The sequence below is a fragment of the Tachysurus vachellii genome, chromosome 8, assembly GCF_030014155.1.
Source record: "Tachysurus vachellii isolate PV-2020 chromosome 8, HZAU_Pvac_v1, whole genome shotgun sequence".
Classification (NCBI taxonomy): Eukaryota; Metazoa; Chordata; class Actinopteri; order Siluriformes; family Bagridae; genus Tachysurus; species Tachysurus vachellii.
Window position 1 is genome coordinate 18,171,314 of NC_083467.1, and position 22,747 is coordinate 18,194,060.

General features: G+C 36.8%; 1 protein-coding gene across 4 annotated transcripts in view; it reads right to left on the reverse strand.

The window, feature by feature from the left end:
• The window catches only part of LOC132850283 (inactive dipeptidyl peptidase 10-like), an 82,430-nt gene that overhangs the window by 10,429 nt on the left and 49,254 nt on the right, over positions 1-22,747 (reverse strand). For all 4 annotated transcript variants that reach the window (XM_060876706.1, XM_060876707.1, XM_060876708.1 and 1 more), the window contains 13 exons: positions 12,720-12,814; positions 11,455-11,529; positions 7,613-7,665; positions 7,434-7,515; positions 6,647-6,767; positions 4,711-4,865; positions 4,369-4,466; positions 4,066-4,189; positions 3,886-3,924; positions 3,538-3,645; positions 2,437-2,528; positions 635-682; positions 286-407 (listed from right to left, as the gene is read on the reverse strand). In XM_060876706.1, the coding sequence (XP_060732689.1) occupies positions 286-407; positions 635-682; positions 2,437-2,528; positions 3,538-3,645; positions 3,886-3,924; positions 4,066-4,189; positions 4,369-4,466; positions 4,711-4,865; positions 6,647-6,767; positions 7,434-7,515; positions 7,613-7,665; positions 11,455-11,529; positions 12,720-12,814 (1,212 nt within the window). The remainder of the gene's footprint in view (positions 1-285; positions 408-634; positions 683-2,436; positions 2,529-3,537; positions 3,646-3,885; positions 3,925-4,065; positions 4,190-4,368; positions 4,467-4,710; positions 4,866-6,646; positions 6,768-7,433; positions 7,516-7,612; positions 7,666-11,454; positions 11,530-12,719; positions 12,815-22,747) is intronic.

The following is a 22,747-nucleotide window of genomic DNA, read 5'->3' on the forward strand; positions in this document are numbered from 1 at the left end:
TAACCTCAAGATAATTACAGTTACTGAGAGTAATTTCCATTTAAACACAGGCGCTTTCTCCAGCAATGAATCACACAACGTTTCAGCACACAAGAAACTAGCCCAAGAAATGTGGCGGAGGATTGCGGATAATTAAAGGGTAACACTAGGAAGATGCATCCATGGCCAGCACGGTAAATGTATAATACATTGATAATACACTATTAAACCTTTAACTCTTACAGTTAACTGTTACACACAGCCCTGAGCGAGTGTATATACAGTAGGTGGATGTGAGAGCTGTACCTTTACAGTGCAGTATTACATGGTGCTGTGATGGACTGAGGTCAGCACTAAAGAAAGTGCAGTGGGCCTTGTTCAGGTCACAGGTCAGACATCGCCGTGGGAACAGACCAACTGTGGACACACTGAACACAACCCAATTCATTTTAATCTCACCACCTCTAACTCAGCTCAACAAGCCCAGAGAGAACAAAACTATCAGTATTGTTTTGTGTGTTAAGTGAATGTACTGTACATCTTTTGAACAGCAGTCCTTCCAAACTTCAGTCTATTTATGACAATAGGAATTTAATGTCACAGTAGATCAATTAGAACTAGCAATATGTAGACTGTGGTAAAAAGAAATCCAGACCTGAAGAGCTGCCGTCTTCTTGAGGATCCTTCAGTGCTTAAGAAATATCTATTGGGTAAAAACATGAGATTGTTTATTGAAAAGTCACAGAATTTTTATGAAACTTGTTGAAGCCTAAAAATAAAAACTTTCAGTAAAGCCGATGTTGATAAATAAATATCTTATAATTTATATATAATCAGAAATAATTTAGCATGTTCACATTGCTTGGTCTATGTACTTAATAGCCAGATATTGTTTATATTATTATTAGAATGATTAAGAAATATTACAGTTGCTTAATAATTCTGTACAGGTTGTGCTGTAGCCCATATGCATTATTAAGCAATTAAAATGCTCACAAAGAATCATTACTACTACAAAACATCATCAGTACAGTTACAATCCATGAATTAAATATTTATGGTCTTCATAAGAAAGTGGTACAGATTTATTTTCACCTTAGCTTTCTAATGTGGCTTTGCTAGCAATAAAAACACCACAAATAATTTGTGGCCAACCAAAATGGACATTTAGAGTTTTTGTGTTTTTTTTTCTATTAGCTGTTATTTCCACAGCAGAATTCAAAGATAGTAAGAGATATTTCTCATATTCAATTCAACGAATTGACAATTTACATTGTCTAAAAGCAGCTTACGAATATATATATATATATATATATATATATATATATATATATATATATATATATATATATATATATCAGAAGAATAAGAAATAAAAATCCAAATAATTTATTGAAAATAAATAATGAGTACAAGTATAAAAGTAATTTAACCCTTGTATGTTGTTCGGGTTTGTTGGACCCATGTTCATAAACATAAATAGTTTTGAAAAACTTTGCTTCCTTGTAAATGTGTTGATTTTTTCCACTCATAACTTGATTAAATTAGATTTTTTTTTTATTACATTTTATTAAAAAACAACCAAAAACGAGTAGCACTTTAATTAAAAAATGTGATGTAATAAAGGTAAAGGGCAAATATTAACCATATATGCTGTTTATATTGCTTGTAATTGGGATGAAGTAAACATCTGTACAGTATTTTAACATAAAATTTTTGATTGTGTTGAATTAAAAACACAAAAATGCAGCGGGTCCACCAGACCCACTGGAACACTGGCTGAGTAACAAAAATACGAACACCATACAAGGGTTAAAAAATTAATTTAAAATTTAAAATACTAAATCCCTAATGAGCAAGTCGGAGGCAAGGAAAAACTCCCTGAGATGATGTGAGGAAGAAACCTTGAGAGGACTCAGAAGGGAACCAGGCTCATATCCCATGTGGACATATTTGTTAGCTTTTCAGAAGTAATTTGTGTGCATGTGTGTGTGTGTGTGTGTGTGTGTGTGTGTGTGTGTGTGTTTAAAGGCAGGTCAACCCAACCCCATTGTCAAACAATTTGTTTTCCACAGCAAAATTCCAAGATAGCAAGAAATCTTTCCCATATCCCAGGAGAATACATTAAGCACAAGTGACTCTATGAGCATGTTAGTAGAAGCTAAACACAGTTAATATTGTTACATTCACATTTTCCTTTTTTTATTATATACTAAAAAAGACTGGAGAAAGGATCATGCAAATGTTGTTACTAAATTTTAATTATTGTACTTTAATAATGTTTTGAAAATGTCAGCATCAAATATCTGGTTTATCAAAATGTCACAGCAAAGTGTTGTATTGTATTGTATGGAATTTAAATTTGTATATAGTTGTGAATTGTGTATTGCCACTCCTCTAACATTTATAAATTACTAGAAAAACGTGTGTGATATGGCAGAATACAAAATAACTCACATGGTCTGGGAATTTTCATCATAAGCCAGAATCTCTGTCACTTCCCAGTTACCTGATGTCAGGTGGCGCACCTCGTTTTGATCCACCCTAACCTGAGTAGGGTAATAATTATCATGGTAAGTTCAATGTTTAAATGAGAGATCACTTTATCACTAATTAACCTATATAATGAATCTGTTGTTTCATCACATAAACTCATCCATATTAATTACCTGTAGCCAAGCTCACCTTTGCAATAAGAAGAACACCTCGAGAAATAATCCTGATTATACACACTATTCTAAATTACGGGCCACAAATACAGAGATAAGCAGTGATTTAAGTGAATTTACCAATTACCAACACAAGATATCAAGCTCAGCCAAAGAAGTGTTTCTAGTGATATGCTCTAACTCTAATGTATTATACAAGAAAAGCCGTCTACCTTCTTTTGTGCAAGCAGTCTCTTCCATCGAGGAATTTTTAATTATTTAAGCACCTTATTCAGTTAATCAAGCCTTTAGAGGAACTAAATGTTTGTGTTGTGCTGTTGTTAATTCCAAAGAGTTGTTAAATGAAGAACGTGAAGTCACACAAAATCGGTTTAGAAGGCCGTATCTTTTTCTAGATTGAGTAATATATTGATTCATTTGCTGTTGAGATTAAAAAATTACATATAAGAAATAGGCACAGGTAAAAAAAAACTGAAATGGTCCCGATTATACACGTAGTCCAGGTTTGTTCTGTGATTAAATGCTGTTGCATGGCCATTTTGGAACAATTCACTTTAGCAAGAAGTCCAGCTTCATTTTCTAAAATGTGTGCAATGTCAATTTTCTCAATGTCTATAAAAGTAATTCCCCTTAATAACAAAGACAATAAAAACAACTTAGATTTAGTTTTATGGTGACTGTAGCAAAAATAAATGAAGGACTATTGATTCATGGACTATTGTCTTAAACAACGAGTAAGACCCTGCGATAATGTAATTTATCTTTTATCTGTATAAAACTTTCTTGTTGTCCCAGGCATAATTCTACCTCCACATACATACTAGTGGGCTTAACAGATTTATATGCACTAATATTTCATAAAACTGTTAAACAATTTGAAGAAGATTACCTGTGTGGTGAACATTGCAATGTGATGAAATTCTCCACGGCCGCCCTGCTTCACTGGTACAGTTAGGAAAAATCGTCCGCCATCCTGTGAGAAAAAAGGCTTCTGATCCTGAAAAGAGAATGAAAAATATCACATATTATATCATAAAAATTCAGGCAAGGTACAAAACTCTAAATCTGTATAAGGGCTCTTTAAATGAAGCACACTCTACAAGTAACACTCCTGAGAACTGAACACAGGGTTAAATAGGAAGAGAGAGAGAGAGAGAGAGAGAGAGAGAGAGAGAGAGAGAGAGAGAGAGAGAGAGAGAGAGAGAGAGAGAGAGAGAGAGAGAGAGGGAAAGCTCACCTGTTTGGAGAGCCAGAGCTCTGATGTCTCCTCATGTCTCTAAAACACACAAACTAATTATCATCCAGCGCTATTCTATTCATGTGTGATTGAGCATTCCATGTGTATCTCTGTGTGTGTGTGCGGGTGTGTGTGTGTGTGTGTGTGTGTGTGTGTGTGTGTGTTTGTGTGTGTGTAAACCTTGACGCAAGCTCCAGTGGTAGAGTCGCACACAGTCAGTATGGAGATATTCTGTGCTCGATTCAACCACCTGACTGCTGTCTTAGTCTTACTGATCCATTTCACCATCACTACATAGTGCTCCCTTTCAGCACACACACACAGACACACACACACAACACAAACATAAGCTTACACCACATCTCTATAAGAGAAATAATGGGAGCAATAATCTTGAATACAATATTTAAAAAACATGTGACAATGAACACAATTTAATTTAGAAATATGAGTTTACAGTTTGTATCTTATTACTATACCTACCTGAGTTTGAGCCCATCCGGAGGGGTGAGTTCCAGAGTGTGTGTTGGTCCATAAAGATTCACCACAAACAGTTTGACCATGGGGTTGGGCTGACCTGCCTTCAAGAACACAAAAACATAAAAACCCAGATACACCTGACTATTACAGCTGATTCCACAGGAAGCACAATCAAGCTACAGTGGGTGATTGTGTACCTGTGATTGTCTGTGATTGTCTGTGCAAGAGTGTACTGTAGTTAGACAAAAAAATTCTAACCCCAGGGTCCACATAAAGCTCACTGGTGTTTGAATTGTGTGCATATGTGTGTAGAATAATATATGTGTGTATGTGTGTGTTATGTACCTTAGGGTAAGGATACTGTCTTCCTTTGGGATATGTGGACCCTGTAAAGCTGGGCAGAACCATGTTGGGGACCAGACTGTCGTTCAGCACCAGGAACGCCAAACGCTCACCATCAGGAGACCACCAGTGAGCGACATGAGTATGTAAAATCTCCTCTACACACACACACACACACACACACACACACACACACACATACACATAGATGTAGAATGTCCATTGCTTGTAAGTGACTGATGCCATTATTATAATTATGTGATCTAATGCATTGATGAAGTGAGTGGCATTTTGATTAGACCCATCATTAGCACTTTTGGTCAGAGCAGAATGTGTGTGCGTGTGTGTGTGTGTTTGTGTGTGTGTGTGTGTGTGTGTGTGTGTGTGTGTGTGTGTGGCTGCAGTTAGATGAGTAATAATCTAACATTATCTCTCAGAGCAGAATTAAGACTTGTCTCCACAATTTAATTACGAAGCTTGAATGCATAAACATTCAGTAGCATATCTGCATCCACTAATTCATACACAGTCTCTCACTCTCACACACCCACACACCACAAAGCTCCAGATCAGATTGTTGTGCAGAACAAATTTATCTTTAATCAGTGTTCAGGACAAACTGTTTTATTTGATCTCAGTCGGATGGAAGATGCAATTGCTTATTTGAGAAGTCAAACTAAATTGAAACGTCCTTCTTTTGATTCCTGATAAAAACAAAAGTACTGATGTTTAGAACTAAGTCTAAAGCTTGATTACTTACTATTCTGTGAAACAAGAAACTACAGTAAATGACCCTGGTGCATCCTTGGTGCATAACATCTCTGAAACTGGATATGATTATAGAGGAAACTCTGCTATATGCTTTCATAACCTCTAGATAGCACCATAATAATATTTATAATATTTTGCTGCCTGGATGCTCTGTTGTCTTGTTAAACAATCTTAAACTTGGAGTGTAGCTAGAAAAAAGGAAACATTATAAGACATGCTAGCCAAGTCTTATAATGTTTATAGTAGCTTCCTATTAGGTTCAATAGTGACAACGTCATGCTTTTGTTTAAATTTCTAAACACTTTAGCCGTGGCATATCTCATGAAGCAGTGTAACTTAGCCTGAGCAGTTCTATCAGCTCTCAGCTGACATAAGCCTGATATTTTACCTAAGGATCTCTCCTAGCTCTGAGTAGAAGAATCTTGTTCCAGAGAACATTGGAAGTCTAAAGGTGTTTAAGGTCTGGTTTTACACTTGCATTTTTCTGGACTTGGGGTGGTTTGAGCTGTGAGTTCGAAGTGTGAAAGCTGTTTTCAAGCCCAGTAGCAGTTACTTTACTTTTATAATGCAGGAGAAAGGGATGTGAGGTTGTGTATGTATGTAACCAGACTTTCAGAGGAACAGAGCACTGTAAGTAGAACATTTCTGTAATGCTAATGTATGAACTAAAAGGACTGAATAATATATAAGTCTCATGCTGAGTTGTGTGACACAATTTCCTAAAATTTTATGAAATTCTAAAGTCATTGCATGCATCCTCCAAAACCCACTGGTCTTCACCACGTGTTGCTGGTACCAAAAAAAAAAAAGACAAAAAAATACACAGATAAACCAAGTGCCTACTAATTTACACTCCTGCATGCACAAATAAGATATTTGGAACTATGGGGCCACAGTTCAGAAGGAATTCCTTAAAAATGTTAAAGCAAATCTGTAATTATGAGCCATATACCAAATAAACCCAGAATCTATATTATATTGGTTAATATTTGTATAATGTCATAATTTCCATTATATTGTAGATAGTTTCATTAATGTGCTTTATTTCATCTGTAGCATTTTAATCACACTGCTTCTAGAAACCACCAGAGAATCCAAACATCTTATTCTGGTAAAAGGAGAGCCAAGATGTTTGTTATTATGAGGTAAAATGCATGTGCTTTCTTACCCTCATAGAGCCAGTCAGCAATGCCATTGTACACTACGCCCTCTTTCCCTGATGACGTGAGCCTGAGTGAGTTGATCTTCACTTCTGACTGGTAATATATATTATTCTCGAAGATGTACACCTACACACAGTGGAGATATTATACGGAATATCAAGTCAAATGGTGAAGGCTTTGTGGAGAATCAGTACACAGGCAGTTTAGCTCTTATTCTGAGGTCTCACTGCTCTCCATGGTGTCTTTAACACACTAACCATACTGATTTAACTCAGTAGCCAATTAGAAAACTCTTTGCGAACTGAATCAGTCGCGTTCAAGGAATGAAAAGTACAAGATTGAGCAAAGCACTGGGTCAACACAGTGAAAATGGACTGAAAATGCCCTGCTGGAATATAGTACTAAATACAGATGCTTTTCTATCTGAAGGTCATACTAACACACTGTAGCAGGGCTCTGATAACATTTAACACTCTGCAGCCAAGGTTTCCTGCAGGGAGCTCGAATTGGCTTTTGTTAAAAAGGAAGTTCCTGAGGGTAAAAAAAAAATCTACAAATACTGCAGATGTCTGACAATATATGATGTACTTCTGATCCAATCTGCCAGCTGAGTCTGATGAGAACTAACTATCTAACTATCACACCCCAATTAGTCTACAGATTTTGGAAGCATTCGTTCATGTCATCTTGACAAAATCTTCATGCTCAGGGAATTCACATGTGACAGAAAATCACTGACTTCAGCAAAACACACAGAATGTATTTGTATCTGAATTTATTTGTATCTCTTACCAGCTGTTGCCCTTGCATTCCCCAAGCCGCATGTTGTAATCTGGAGTTAAGCACCTCTGGAGGGTCCAACTCCCACACCTCCCTGTAATACAGATGCATATATAAATGCACATAAAGACAGACTAGGTCCTGTTCCTGGCTGGGTAATTCTAAAGGATTTACAGTAGCATGAATTATACCTGGTGTGAATATTGTAGATGATGTAGGAAGCTGTGAAGGAGTGACGGTAAACCTGAAAATTACAGACAAAAAACATAACAAAATAAAGACAGTATGAAAACAAACAGCAACTAAAGAAGCATTTTTATTGTACAGATGATTCAGCATAACCAAGAGATGTATAAATGTTTTAAAAAAAATTAAATAAATTTTGGTTCCAGAAAAATGTGAAAAAATGTTTCAGTCATCTTTATGCACTAAAGGCCAAATATATCTGTCACTGAGATGGTTTGTATATTAGTTGCTCTTTTATCATTTATTAGAGCGCTGTGAAATGGTCTTGAAAGTGAGCTGTGTTACTCCCTTTGCTCTGTTTAATGTATTTAAGTCTTCTTACAGTATTTGTAAATGTTTTAATATAGTTCAATGCATGTGCTTCGCTCTGGCTAAAATGAATGATTCATATACAAGTGCATGCTTGAGCATGAAATTGGGTTCATTTACAACATTTGGCAGATGCACTTACCCAGAGTGACTTTCATTTATCTCATTTATACAACCGAGCTGAGGTAAGGGCCTTGCTCAAGGGCCCAACAGTGGCAGCTTGGCAGGGCTGTGATTTGAACTAATGATTAGTAAATCAGTGGTCCACCATATTAACCAATGAGCTACCAGTGCTTCATTAGTTGAAGGTGTAGATGTGTTGGTGCAGAAAAACATTACACTGCACCACATAGGAGTATAGAAAAATAAGAAAGCATGTGATAGAGGATCAAAGAGATCAGCCTGAATAGCATCAACAGGCTGCACAGTGAAGAAAGGATTAAGTAAGATTTTAAACATGGACACACACATACATACACACACACACAAACACACACACACACACACATAGAGAAAAAAAACCCTCATGAATTACTATGGAGGATCACAGCAGAATGACACCTTCATTCTGGCCTGGACAGTTGATTGGCTTTTGGATAGATCGGACAGATGATTGGATATGGACTGTGTGAGCCCAGATCAAGAGCTGATCATTTATGGGCTCTTATATGAGCTCAGCTGTTCAGTCTGATTTGCTATGAGCCCTGTACCAGTTCAAATCAAAGAGCTGATTGGTTATAGGCTCCTGTACACACTCAGATCAGACTACTGATTGGATATGGGCTATGGATTGAGCTCAGATCAAAAAGTGATTTAATATGGGGTCCTGTAGCTCAGTTCAGGCGCCTGATTGGACCTGTCTGAGTTTGTTTAAGACTTCTGATTGGATATGTTTCAGTTTGATTAAGACTCGTGACTGGACCTGTATGAGGTCAGATAAAGACTCCTGATTGGACCTGTAGGAACTCAGGTAACGAGTTGATTGGATATGTTTTAGTATTCTGTATAAGAGAGCAAATCAGATTAGATGGCTGTAACCTTGAGCAAGGCCCTTGAATATATTCCACTAAAGACATTTTCCAGTAAAGATTATGCTCCCAGCCCAAGGACTGCTGGTTCGATCCTGAGTTCAGGTTTCTTTTTTCCACTAAAAATGAAGTTCATGAACAAATTCTGACTAAATCCCTGCCATAGTGGTCTTATCTCAGCCATGTGCATGAATGAGAGAATTTAAAATCTGCACTCTCACTGGATGTGCATTACGATCATTATCACACTGCCAGTCAGATAACATTGTAATGGTCTACAGGCTTTGTCTAGATAGACAGTACTGCACAAGACCTATCTAATGGTGCATTAGTGTCCATTAAAAATGTAAACAAATGTCTATCTTAATAATATATATATGCAATTGGGTGATCACTATTCCAAAAAGAATGTAATAAGGGAACTTTAAAGGAGAGGGATATCAAACAGAAATATAATGCTTTGATAGGTTTATTAGTTTTTATTTATTCATTCATATTCATTACCTGCTTTACCTAGGTCAAAGGAAATAGACAACCGCAGCAGACGTTACTACTATACACATGTCAGCGGTAGGATATAGAAAGAAAGAAGAATTGACAACAATAATGTCAAGCAGACAGCTGCAGTAAAGAGACAAACAGAAATATAGAGAGAGATACACTGATAGATACGGATTGTGTTGTGTAGGTGATTAAAAAACAAAACATTTTCTGCTACAAAACTGCTTCTTTTACTCCTGGAGACAAATAGTGTTCTGAGTGAGTCAAAGAAAAAGTGCTCTGAATGAGATATGAGGACAGGAAAAGTCAACAAGAGAATAGATGGAGGGGGAGGAAGAGAGGGAAAAGTGGAAATAAGAGACAACGTAATGACTGATGCTCGCACAGGCAGAAACAAAGTAAGAGTGAGTAATGGCACTGGCTCTGCTGCTGGCTTTGACTAACCGTTCTGCTTAGAAGCAAAAAGTATTCAGAGTGTAAATATGATAAAGGACGATGGATTGTTTGGACTGCTAACACACAGCTGTAGTGAAGATGAGCAGCTACTGCTCATAAAGAATGATTCATATAGTGTCACAACAATTACCATTACAGTCTTTTAAAATGCTAAAAAAAATATAAGGAGTGTAATGATGTGAGTGTTTCAGCGCAGAAAACAGACAACATTATGCAAGTGTTCATTAATAATTTTCACAGCTTTTGACCATGTTTGTGTAGCAGGTGTGGGTGTGGTTTGGCAGGAGGTTTGGTCAGACAAGCCACAGGGGAAATGACTGATGTGGAACACCTGAGCCCTGTTTTTTCCATGTACTATATTGATGCGACCTTTCTTTCTTTCTTTCCCTTTTTTCTCTGAGTAGTAAGCTGAGCATGCATGTATGTGGTTTTGCACAGAGCAAAGCAGAATGTGTTTATTGTGTTGTTTTTTATTACTTAGTAACAGACAGCCATGCCATACTGTATGTACAATCCTTAATAACAAGCTCATGAGCAGTCTTACCCTGAGTCTAGTTATTTTAGAATGGTATACTGCTGACGTTGTTAGAGTGGCTTGAATGTCACAAAAAATCTGAGTAAAGTTCTGAAAATGTTTTTGCTTCAGAATATTCTTCAAAAGCCACTCACACAATGTTCCCGATACAGATTCATTAATCTACTAATTTTCTTTAACCACAGTATCTTGGACATCGAATATAAACGTCACTATCTAGCTTTCTAAGCATATATACACATATGTACATGTACACTCACACAACACACACACACACACACACACACACACACACACATCTCCTTAAAAGAATTACAGATTGATTAGTCGACTGTGAGCTGACTGGTCTCAGTGAATGGAGGGAAGTGTTTATCAGATTAATCGCTACAGTAACAAGATTAAAGTGTGTAATCCTGGGTGAGTTTAGCTTGAAACTCTCTCTCTCTCTCTCTCTCTCTCTCTCTCTCTCTCTTCTCTCTTTCTCTCTCCCTCTCTCTTTCTCACACTTACTGTCTCTTCACTCCAACACTGTCTGAATACCATCCTGTCAGACATCTCATATTATCATGGAAATGAAAAGGATAGATCTTGGGTTTGTGAGGATCTTTATATTGCATCTTTGTGCGCTACAGGTAATTTACTGTTAATTTTAGATCATGGCATTCAGTGTCCTAGATTCAGATATGAGACACTCAGGAGCTATTTGGAGTGGAACTCTTCACAAACTGGCTTCCCTAAGTCTTAAAAGGATTTTAGTAAATATGGAAGCTTAAATATATCAGAAATAGCTTTGAAATTAAGACAGACAAAACAAGAGCAACTACAAACATCCCCCATAATCCCAAATAATTTATATCCCCATTAAAGGGATAGAATGTGAACAGATTTCAAACATAACTTCAATGAAGTTCTGTGATAAATCTTTTAAAACAACAAAGTACGACAAAAATGCACATACCTGTTTAACATCATAGGCAAAAAGCACATACTTCATATCAGGACTTATTGAGTATTTAGTGGCTTTAAAAGCAACCTAAGGAAAAGAAAATACAAAGCATTATTTTAGATTTGTATACTGTATGTACAGTGCGAGTCAAACGTTCTTGAAAACTATGTATTAATATTAATAACGTTGGTTAAACTTTATGGAAAAAAAGAAATTACTATATTAAAGCTTATTTTAAATGTAAAATGTAACAAATCTTACAAAAAAAAAACAAATACAGTTAAATACAGTGTGATAAGACATTTAAGACAAATCTGTACTTGGAGTCTTAAAGTAGCTGCTTGACCATACAAACAGACTTCTCTTACAGTAGGATCCAGATGTCTGAGAGCACAAGTGAAATTCTATTTTGCATTCTTTTCTAAATCAATACAATAATTTGCATTACAAATTAAATTACTCACAGCAACTTAAGATATTTAAAATATTTAAAATATTTACATGAATGTCAGAGTTTCTTAGAATTTGGTTTGTACCCTTTTTGCTTTAATGAAAAGTGTGAACTCGAGCTGCCATGAACTCCACAAGTTTGTGCAAAAGCTTATGATCCATTTTAGATTAAATTCACCAGATTGTTGTCTGAATACAAACTTCAGTAGAAGAGATTAGACAAGAGGAATATCTGACCTTTTGTACAAAGCAGTTAACACGGTCAATATCGCACACTTGATTACATCACACTTGAAACTGAGACCAATAAATACAGAAGCATGAATATTAATTTTCTTCTGTTGTTTTAAACATTTAAAATAAAACCTATGACTTATTTTTGACACTTTTGACTTATGACATATTTTTTATTTGAAAAAATAAACTCAGACTTTTTGATCTGACTGTATGTAAAAAAGTAAAAAATAATGATTTAATTGAGCGGTAAATCAATATTTAAAAATCATAAAATCTAATAATAATTGTTAAACTGTCTGTACAGGTAACATCCCAGATAACTGTATTGATGCTTTAATAAAAAAAAATGTTTGGAAATCATGTTTTCTTTTCTACAGACTTGCCAGTGTAGCAAACGTAAAGTAGGAATAGAAGATATTTAGTTAAAACACAAAAAGACTGCTGTTGCATGACTATTATATATATAATATATACTGTATAGTCTGTGGTTACAATATGGTTGAGCCCCTTATCTAAAGCTAGTGTGTAGACAAGGCTGCAGATGATGGAGTGTGTTCTGGTCATAGAGTCAAAAAAATAGCTTCACTCACAAATGTGCTGTTCATTAGGATAATATCTGTTTCATTAGTGAGGATGTTGAACCTAATGACATGGCCATGGTGGTTCCTGTAGATGACTTCAGATTCTGAAAAATATGAGAGAGAGAGAGAGAGAGAGAGAGAGAGAGAGAGAGAGAGAGAGAGAGAGAGAGAGAGAGAGAGAGAAGTGAACAAAGCCTCCATGAGGTACTTTGCATTTCTATGGCAAGAAATCCAGATCTTTATTTAGTTAGGAAATGTGTGGTTAAATTACTTTAACTGCTTCCAACACCAAGAGAACTGTGTGTGTGTGTGGGTGTGTGTGTGTGTGTGTGTGTGCATGTGTGTTTGAACATTAAGACATGATATAGACATTTGTGTAGCTCACTGCAGATACATTAAAAAAGAAAAACGGTAGCAATCATATGGTACAGTATATATAGATTTTTATTACTGATGATGGATGACATAAATATGCAGTATCTACTTCTATACTTTCTTCTGTTTCACAAACTGTACAGAATGCTGCAACTTTGTCTGCACTACAGGTCAGGAACTGATTGTGTGTGTGTGTGTGTTTAGGGGTTTCCATAAGTTTAAAAGCAAACTTTAGTTAGAGAGAATAGTTACAGTGTTTTGAAGGCAGCGCTCCAGTCGATAAATTGCAGCCTGATGTAAGTGTAAGGGCTTGTTAAAGTGTTCAAGGACAGTGAGCAACACAGGAGAGCAGCCCAGACACCTCACACAGATGGTCCAGTGCTTTCAGGAGTTAAATGGGAGCTACATCTGTGTATCTTATCTCCATAACAAAGCATGCATTCTCTTTCCTTGCTTTTCTAGTATTTGCTAATTATAATTGTCTTTCCTACCCCATGCAAAAAGTTGTATGCGCTACAAAACTCTACGATAGGAAATATCTTGGTTGTCAGATCTCCCTTATCACTCATGAGCACCTGTCTCCTTGATAACTTCGACTATATTTTAAACACCTTCAAGCATTTCATTTTCCTTTGCCACTGTAGCCAGCTGCTTGTCCACCCTTGTTCCCAATCTACTCGCAGATGTCTTTCTAAATTGCCCCTTTTCTACAGCAGCTGTCCAATCTTACTCAGAAAGCCTGTTTTCATTTCATCTCTTCCTAGCTCCAGGGAGGGCATCATCCATTTTTTCCCTATTGCAGACATTCCAGCACTTTGGGCTCTTCTAAGCAATCTGATGAGGCTGTTCTCCAGTGGGCAGAGACTTCTGACTACTGCAAACATACAGTATGGATTGAATCTAGCTGATCTCACCACACTGATTGCAGTGTGTGCTTTTACTCTTTTTATATTTCCAGAAAAAAAGATATTCATACACAGATCGAAATTTTGGGGTAGAAAGTGTCTCGCACAGTCTATTACAGAGATGTGTTTTTCCCTTTTAATGCAGTGATTTTTCCCCAATAGACAGAAGATCTTTAAAATGTCATTCTGAAAAGGATAATTAGTATATCATGACACAGCTTATGGCTACATATCTTTTTGCCCTTTAGATATGGAAAATAGTCCATTTCTGATTTTATGACAGGAAAAGAAACTAGCGTTAAGTACAGCAGCAGCTCTTAATCAAGGAAGCTGCATGACACCAGAATCAGGCACTGAGCTGATAGATCACAACTGATCTCACACCCAGGAACCCGACTGTTTCACAGGCTATCATTAGGAAAGAGGTACTGCTCCATCAGAAGGTGCACCACATGCTACCTAACAGACGTACAGTGGTACCTCGAGATACGAGTGCTTTGACATACAAATTTTTTGAGATACGAGCTGTGATTCGACCATATTTTTGCCTTGAGATACGAGCAAATTTTTGAGATACGATCATCCGAGCCACCGCCGCCGAAACAAAGATCCCCAACAACCACCTGTGCTCTGTTTCCCCCGCCTCAGCTTCCCGCTTCTCACTCGGTTAAAGCCGCTTTTCCACTGCACACGACAAACGACGGCCGATAAACTGGAAGTCATTCATTTCTTATGGAGAGTCGCAAAGGCGCTGCGTGAGGTGCCGACCATCTGCAGGTCCGTAAAAGCGTTGGATCCGTTAAAAAAATTTAACTTGTGCAACTACACCGCATCTGATATGCCGACCGGACAGGTTTCTATTAAAACGACCGGCAGATGGTAGTAAGGAAAGAGTGACAAAAAAGGCAAAAACAAGTGAAGAGAAAAGTGATGAAGAAAATTAAGCAAAATTAATGTAAAGAAAACAGAAATTGTAGCAATTAAGTTCAGTTAAGTTAAGAGAATTTCAGTTCTGTCAGGACCACTTTGTCAAAAGAGAATTTATTAGATGATATGCATACAGTTAGTGTTGGCAGTATGGTTCTGTTCTGGGCAAAAATCCACGCGCCCGGCCGTGCACATGCATGGACAGTGCTGGGAGAGCAGCGACTAGAAAATAGAATAGACCCCCGTATAACAGAACCACTAATCATGCATAGTATTAGATATGCTCGCTTACGCGTTTTTGGAAAGTAATAAATGAATGAATGGATAAATAAATAATTAAATAATTAGAGAGAGAGAGGGAGAGAGAAAAATATGTGGAGATTTATGACGTAAACTGGTACAATGAACACAGGTTCCGGCATGGTGGAGTCGGGGTTGGAGGAGGGAGTTTAGATCACGGCAGCAGCGAAGCGCTAGAGCGGCTCTATGAATGGGAATTTAAATGGTCGGGTAATATGGATGTCGTAACCGGATTGGTGCGCGTCGTGGACAGCTGATTGACAGCTGATGCACGCTTGACGCCGTGGCCTGCCAGAACTAACGCGATGCTTGATTTAAGTTTGTTCATTTTAGTGAAGTTTTGTTAAGTTCCATTTAAGTGTAAAGTAGCATTAAGAGTGTACAGTAGCGAGTAAGTGAACGAAAGTGAAAGTGTAATTCCTCCTAACTCCTCCGCCTGTTTAATCCTCCCTCAACCTCCGTGCGCATCTTCCGTAAAGTAAAAACCAGTTTATTTTTTTAACATTAACTTTTATTACTGTATATTTTTATACATTTGTCATTTATAAATACAGGTACTGTACATTTTTCATATTCAAAACACATAAACAAAACAACTGGAGTGGAATTTTGCGAGCTCGAACGGATTAATGGGATTTCAATTCATTTAAATGGGGAAAATTGCTTTGAGATACGAGCAATTTGAGATACGAGCAAGGTCACGGAACGAATTAAACTCGTATCTCGAGGTATTACTGTACTTCACAACAACAGTAGTGTCTATGGTAGAGTCACACATCACTTATTAAAAAACTCACAGATAAGAACATCTAGTATGCATGATAAATAAAAACTACCCACCGAAACTACACCCAGTATTTACATGGAGTATGTTTACAGTTTGTGCAAGGGCATGTCCCAAATGGTTACCACTTCTTATGGCGCAACACTGACACACTTTTATCAAAAATATACTCAACCATTTATAGTGTGCAGAAATGTAGACCAACATAGGTATCACTTCGTAGTTATCGCACTTTACCGCAGTCAACCTTTTGGTTTTGTAGTGTGATATTTGATAAATATGACATGTATGTAGAATATATGTAGAATTTTAAGAGTAAAGATAAGTCAAGAAGATGTTATTAATTTTGATCATATAAAGCTGATGCAGTACAGTGAAATGAAACAACATTTCTCAAAGACCCTTGGTGCTACATAAAGATACAGAGCCACATAAGAAAGCGCAGGACTAACGACATCAGTTTGTACAGATGTACAGGATGTATCCTCAAAGTTCTGACACTGATTTGCTGGATAAGGAATGCAAACCTTTGGAGTGTGCGATTACAGGAATAAAATCAACAACACGTGTTGATACGGCCTGGAATGAAGAGGATTTATAACCTTGTAACTGATTATTTTCCAATGTGCAGAAATGTTCTATAAACATTTCACTGTTTTTACTCCTAAACTTGTGTCCCCCAAGTCTCTACAGTATTAATGAAGGGTAGATTTAATATTGTGGAACTTAACACCAATTATAAGAATTATGCATTAAACAGTGCTGAGGAATGTTAAATTAAAGCATACTTGGTCAGTTTGCAAATAAATATTCTTTTTCAGATTGAAAAAGCTTTGAGGAGACATACACACGTTACACAGGATGTATACACATTTACCCATACTTCCTGTTTTAGCTCCTGCCTGCAATTTCCCTTCATTACCTGTCTCCTGTTATTTTTCTTAGTGTCTTATTATCCTACAGTATTTTTATAGGTTTTACTTTGGGAAAATCAAACAAAAAATAAAACATATATTCTCCAGGGTTATCAGTACTAGCTACTTCCTTTAGTCAATACAGTTAGAAACAACTATTTGTCACGGACTCTGGATAAAAACGGACCCAAATGCAGGGCAGCTTAACAAAAACAGAGATTTAATAACTAAAAGACACAAAACAGGACAAAGACAAAACCAGACATGACGACAACAGAGGATTCCGCGCTGCACAAGGCGAACACCGAACATAAACAAAAAGGCACATGGCCAAAGTCCGGGCACTATTTCCTATTATGCCACTATTATGACACTATTTCCATTTGTACTGCTCTGCAATCTGGTTTGAAAATGTAACTCTGCAAACACTCAAATCAACATGACTTGATGCCTACCTGCCTTAATAGCATTTTTACATTTACGACACAAACTATCATGATCCTGGTTCTTTGTTCACGGTTCTCCATGTGTCCTTTCCCAGTGTCAGGTCATATTTGCATTTGTACTGTTTTCTAGTTTCAATCCTATCCTTTCTGTTTGGAGTATGGATCAGACTGTGATTACTGTATGCCTACAATTTGATACCTGCTGTGAACTTTGACTATGATTTGTAGAAAAACCCCAAATCAACAAACTCTGCAATTACATCGATCAATAACTGCCACTCATGTTTCAGATGATTAGTGGGATGTAGAATAGATCAGTCTCTAGATTAATTCATCACAGTTCAATTTAATCTAATGGTCTTGGTTTGTTTGGCTTCTTGCTTGACAATCATTAATAGTTTATCAAAACTGTCAATTAACGATGTAGGAAAGCAGAATTTCAAAGTGTACATGAGATTTCTTCTAAAGTAGTGCAGTCACTCAGTGCCTCTGGCATACTGTACATAGTCAGGAGACTAAAAAGAGCACCTGCTCTCACAGAGTCGGGCAAATGACCTAGTTTCTTTCTCGTAGTTTCTATGAAATATTTGCTAGAGGTGTAGCAATATATCAGTGCTTTCTGTCTGCTCACTTGCGTGTATGAGCTCACAAGTATCCATGATTGATTAGAGTCACTCAGACTGACAGGAGAGAAACTTGATGCCATCTCCCCAATCCAGACAGCACAAACTATATTGCTCAGATGGCTGTGGTATCTTCTGTGCTGAAAGTCATGATCTCCCAACAGGGTAAACATTTTTTTATGTTGCATCACTTAGAAGCCCATTGATGTTTTTCTTTAAGAGTCATTACTGGATCAGATTATTGTAAATGCCGAGATTATTTACACCCTTTATCTTGGTTGCACCAACAGGATTAACACTTGGTCATAAGCTGAGCCATATCTTTCTTGATGTAAATGTAAGCCTGGTGCAGCAACTGGTCACAAATCAAATGTTCATTAATAAGCCCAGGCATGTAGTTTACATCTAACAGTGAGAAAGCACACAGCCGAAATCTAAACTGCTTTAAACATTAGTTAGTACATCTCACTGACCTGTGTGGTTATTACATTGGATATTTGTGGTTATTACATTGGATATGTGCTCTGAGCAAGCTTTTCCTCTGTTAGATAAACATGCTAGAATTTGGAATGCTGTGCCAGGCTAGTGGTGCTGTTTCATAATGTGTAGGCAAAATCTAAAAAAAAAACAGCATTCACCATTTTTATAAAGCATAGAGGAAAACTGCATCAGATCTTCACAAAACACCTACTGTGAGGTGCAAATTGCCTATGAGTAATATTCTCAAAAACACAAGAAAACCAAAAGGCGAATACTGCTTATGAAAACTACATGGATTCCAGGGACCAGCACCTTACTGTGTTTCTGTTATTTCATTACTATGGGCAAACACATCATTTTGGAAAAGATGGATATATTCCTTGTTACATGGGTAGGAAATTCAGATGCAGAAGATTTTTTTTTATGGGGAGTTATTAGAAAGTGAGAATTGTGTTGGAATTAAAATTAGCACTCTCTGTCAACACTGCTCATGCATTAAATCTCACACAGGAAAGCTGTTTGTATAATCATAGTTAAGTCAGGGATTAAATAGCTCATAGGAGAGATGCATATCTGCTATTTATTACCGTGCAGGATATCTTGTGTCTGTGCATACAAGATATGGATTTGAATGCAGTTTAGATGGAGTATAGAAGGACATATACTTATACTTATTGTTCTTTAGTCTTTTCTTATTTAACCGCCAGGACATTCAAATTGACATTATCAAGCCTGCTCTAACATCCCCCATATCTATCAATGAAACATTTTATCTTGTCCTGTCTCACTCAACAACATTTCAGCTATACACAAACTAGTGAAATTATAAAAAAATAAAAAATAATTCAATTAGTGAAAAATAGATAGAATCTATAAAAGTACATGTTTAATAGATTACTTAATATGATTCAATAAAAAATTCATAAAAAATGTTCTGGGGAAAAAATTACAAAAATTGATGCTTTTAACTATTTAGTTAAATTATCATTGAATACATATTTTAATTTACCATTACATTTGTTTTCTCAGTTCATACAGTGTCTGTCATTTTCAGTGATGTGCACCAAAGATTTGTTTATATTTTTTCATCATTTTAAACCAAGGAGTTAGCGAGTGCTTTCTTCTGTTTCTGATCTACGTAACTTTGTAATAGTCAAACAGCCTGAGAGGTGAGAAAGTGCCCTAAATTAAGAAAAAGTGAAAAGTCTTGTATGAAAACAGACTGTTTGAGTGTCAGAATGTGTTGGTGTGAGTGTGTGTGTGTGTGTGTGTGTGTGTGTGTGTGTGTGTGTGTGTGTGTGTGTGTGTAATAATACCTTCAAAAGCATCATTTAACCATACAAACACCTCTGGCTGTTATTTCTTCTACATTCACACACATTTTAATAACACACCTTGAAATCAGTCTCTCTCAACACACACACATGCTTAGAAGGGAAATGACCCACTGAAATATTCATGGTACCGCCAAAAAAAGAACCTGAATGCCCCACATGCCTCATCCTTCTATCCTGTTACCATAACAACCAATGACTGCACATTTCTCACTCAGCTAGAGCCCTCCCCCTCCCTCTACTTCCCCTACACACACACACACACACACACACACATACACAATCATCTGCCAGATTCAGACACAATGACCATACAATCACATGCCCACTAATAATAAATGTACACTATTCTGTGCTTTTGCTCATTCCCATACAACTTTTATTTACCCATACACCCACACACACTGGAGCTTGTTATTGAGCATCGATCCTGTTCCCCTTGATTTGCCTCTTGCTCTCACCTCTTATTGCCAAAAAAGGGCAAACATTCATTAAAACTGAAAGTGGTTTTCATTGTTATCCAGGTCAGGTGAAAGATGTGCTAAAATACAGACGTACTTGGAGTCTCCATATGATGGTATGATCAATAGTGTGATCATATACGCTCCTAATTATGTATGATAATCAAATAATATTACAGTAGTTTCTAAATATATTTATGAAACACCTGAAGCTTGGGTGAAAAACTATGACTGAAACTCTATCCACTTCCAAGATAAATCTCTAGTAATTCCCATTTCTCTCTAATCGTGACAATGTTTCCACAACTTCTCCATCTCCTTTGTCTCCCCAATAATCTTTAGTATTATTCACAGTATACACTGTATTGTGTAAAGAAGAGGCACCACAGCCCAATTCTCTCTATACAGTAGTTCCCCAATCACTGTCATTTATTTGAGGGCCATTGTGGTCCACAATCACATAATTGTGATTGTCACACAAGCACAGACTGTAGGGGTGGGTGATTTCTATTAACTTTTTATCCCGGTCATGGTTGCATTAAATACAGAGTCAATCCCAGGGAAAATTAGTCCGAGTCACATCAGAGTAGCAGAGCGCCATGAAGGAATCCAGAGCACCTGGAGGAATGACACATGAACAAAACAACAGTAAGCCAAGCTCAAGATTGAACCAGGAACCTTGAAGCTATGAGGAGGCAATACAACCCACTCACTTCCTAGGCTTTATATCACAGTGTACACAATTTAATCAAAAGATTGATTAAGTCCCCTGAAAGATTTCATTTTACTGGGGAATTTTACTAACTTAAATAAAATGTGGGAAACTAGGAGGTTTGAGCTGAAGTCTTCAATGTGTTTTTCATTGAACTGATTCCTGCTTATTTCTGTCTCTATATTTGCTACCTAACACCTTTTGATGACATATTCAAGTTCCATTTTTAAGTGCGTTTGTTAAATGGACTATAATTCTTGCTAGAATGGTGTGTTTTCTCTTGTTATAAAACATTACATGGTCTATATAAATGATTACTTCTTGGCTGAAAGAGAATACACATGGCTCTTTAACCTAACTTTGTATTGTGGTTTTTATAGACTGCTCTGTTTTACTGCATGGTGGGTGAATGGACGTCTGCTTTATATCTGCGGCTTTTAGAAACTGTATTTAAATATTTATATACACTCTGAATTTGTAGGGTATGCTTTTGAAAAAATTGTTGCAGCATAGTTCAGTTATTTTAGGATTTTTAGCTCTAAACATTTCTCACTTTCTCTTTTTCTCACAATTTCTCTAATTGAGCTGAGTCCTAGTCACACCTTTCAGAACTATCTCACACACACACACACACACACACACACACACACACACACACACACACACACACACACACACACACACACACACACACACACACACACACATATGGACATGGTGTTCCTGGACTTGCTTCACTGGTTCGAGTCAGTGACTTTCAGCACTGTTCCATATTTATATATTTGCTAATAGCAGTGGCCAGTATCTGCGTTCTCCTGCCATATTGATCAGTTAAAGACTATGAGTAAATTGTGGGTTACCCTCTCCATTAATGTATTGATTATTCATTTTGAAAGCTTTCCAAATGAAACTGAAAAGGCTTCCAGAAATTTAGTACCACATCTAACCTTCCTACAGCTATTTCTACTCAGGGCCAAACCCTGGAAGCGCAATACCACATTCTGCACCACAGTGGAAGGAAAGGTATTGAGCTATAACTCAGGTTTCTTATTGCATGTGCAGTGCTATATTACCTGTGAATGTGCTCAGTTGTGTTGTATGAAGTGTGCAGAGAAGACTATTAGAGTGGGACATATTGACAGTTGGATCTGCCTCATCCATCTGTGGCTTATGGAGGTTAATGAGGTATAGACACACACAAACACACACACGTGCGCACACGCACACACATACGCACACCTGCACACACACACACGCACACACACACAACCTTTCTTCCATACTCATTCATACCACTCTGTTTTTTTTATAGGCCCTATTCTTGTTATAAACATGCAAGGGAAAAAAAGTATTCAGGTCTGAGTAACTACTAAAATAAATTTGGTTTGGATTAATTACATTATTAATGAGGTGTGGTTAGTTTATTTCACATCGGGTTCTCTCCAAGCACAAATCCACATATAATACATGACAGCAAACACAGCACTCATAGTGATATACAGATTCCACTGCACTTAGCATAAATAGAGTTCCTGACAGAATCCCTGACTGATTAATTTAACAAATGTGTTTTGTGTTTTCCTATTCGAGTGTTTATATGGTAAATTCGAAATTTTAATTATACACTTTAATTCGGTGAGTCTTTAATTCATTTTGTTAAACATATTGATTCAGGTAATTATATACATTATTACGTACATAATTACATGGCAACTGTCATAATGTTGTTTTTTTATTATCGTTTATATGCTAGAGAAAAAAATAAACTCTTTATTT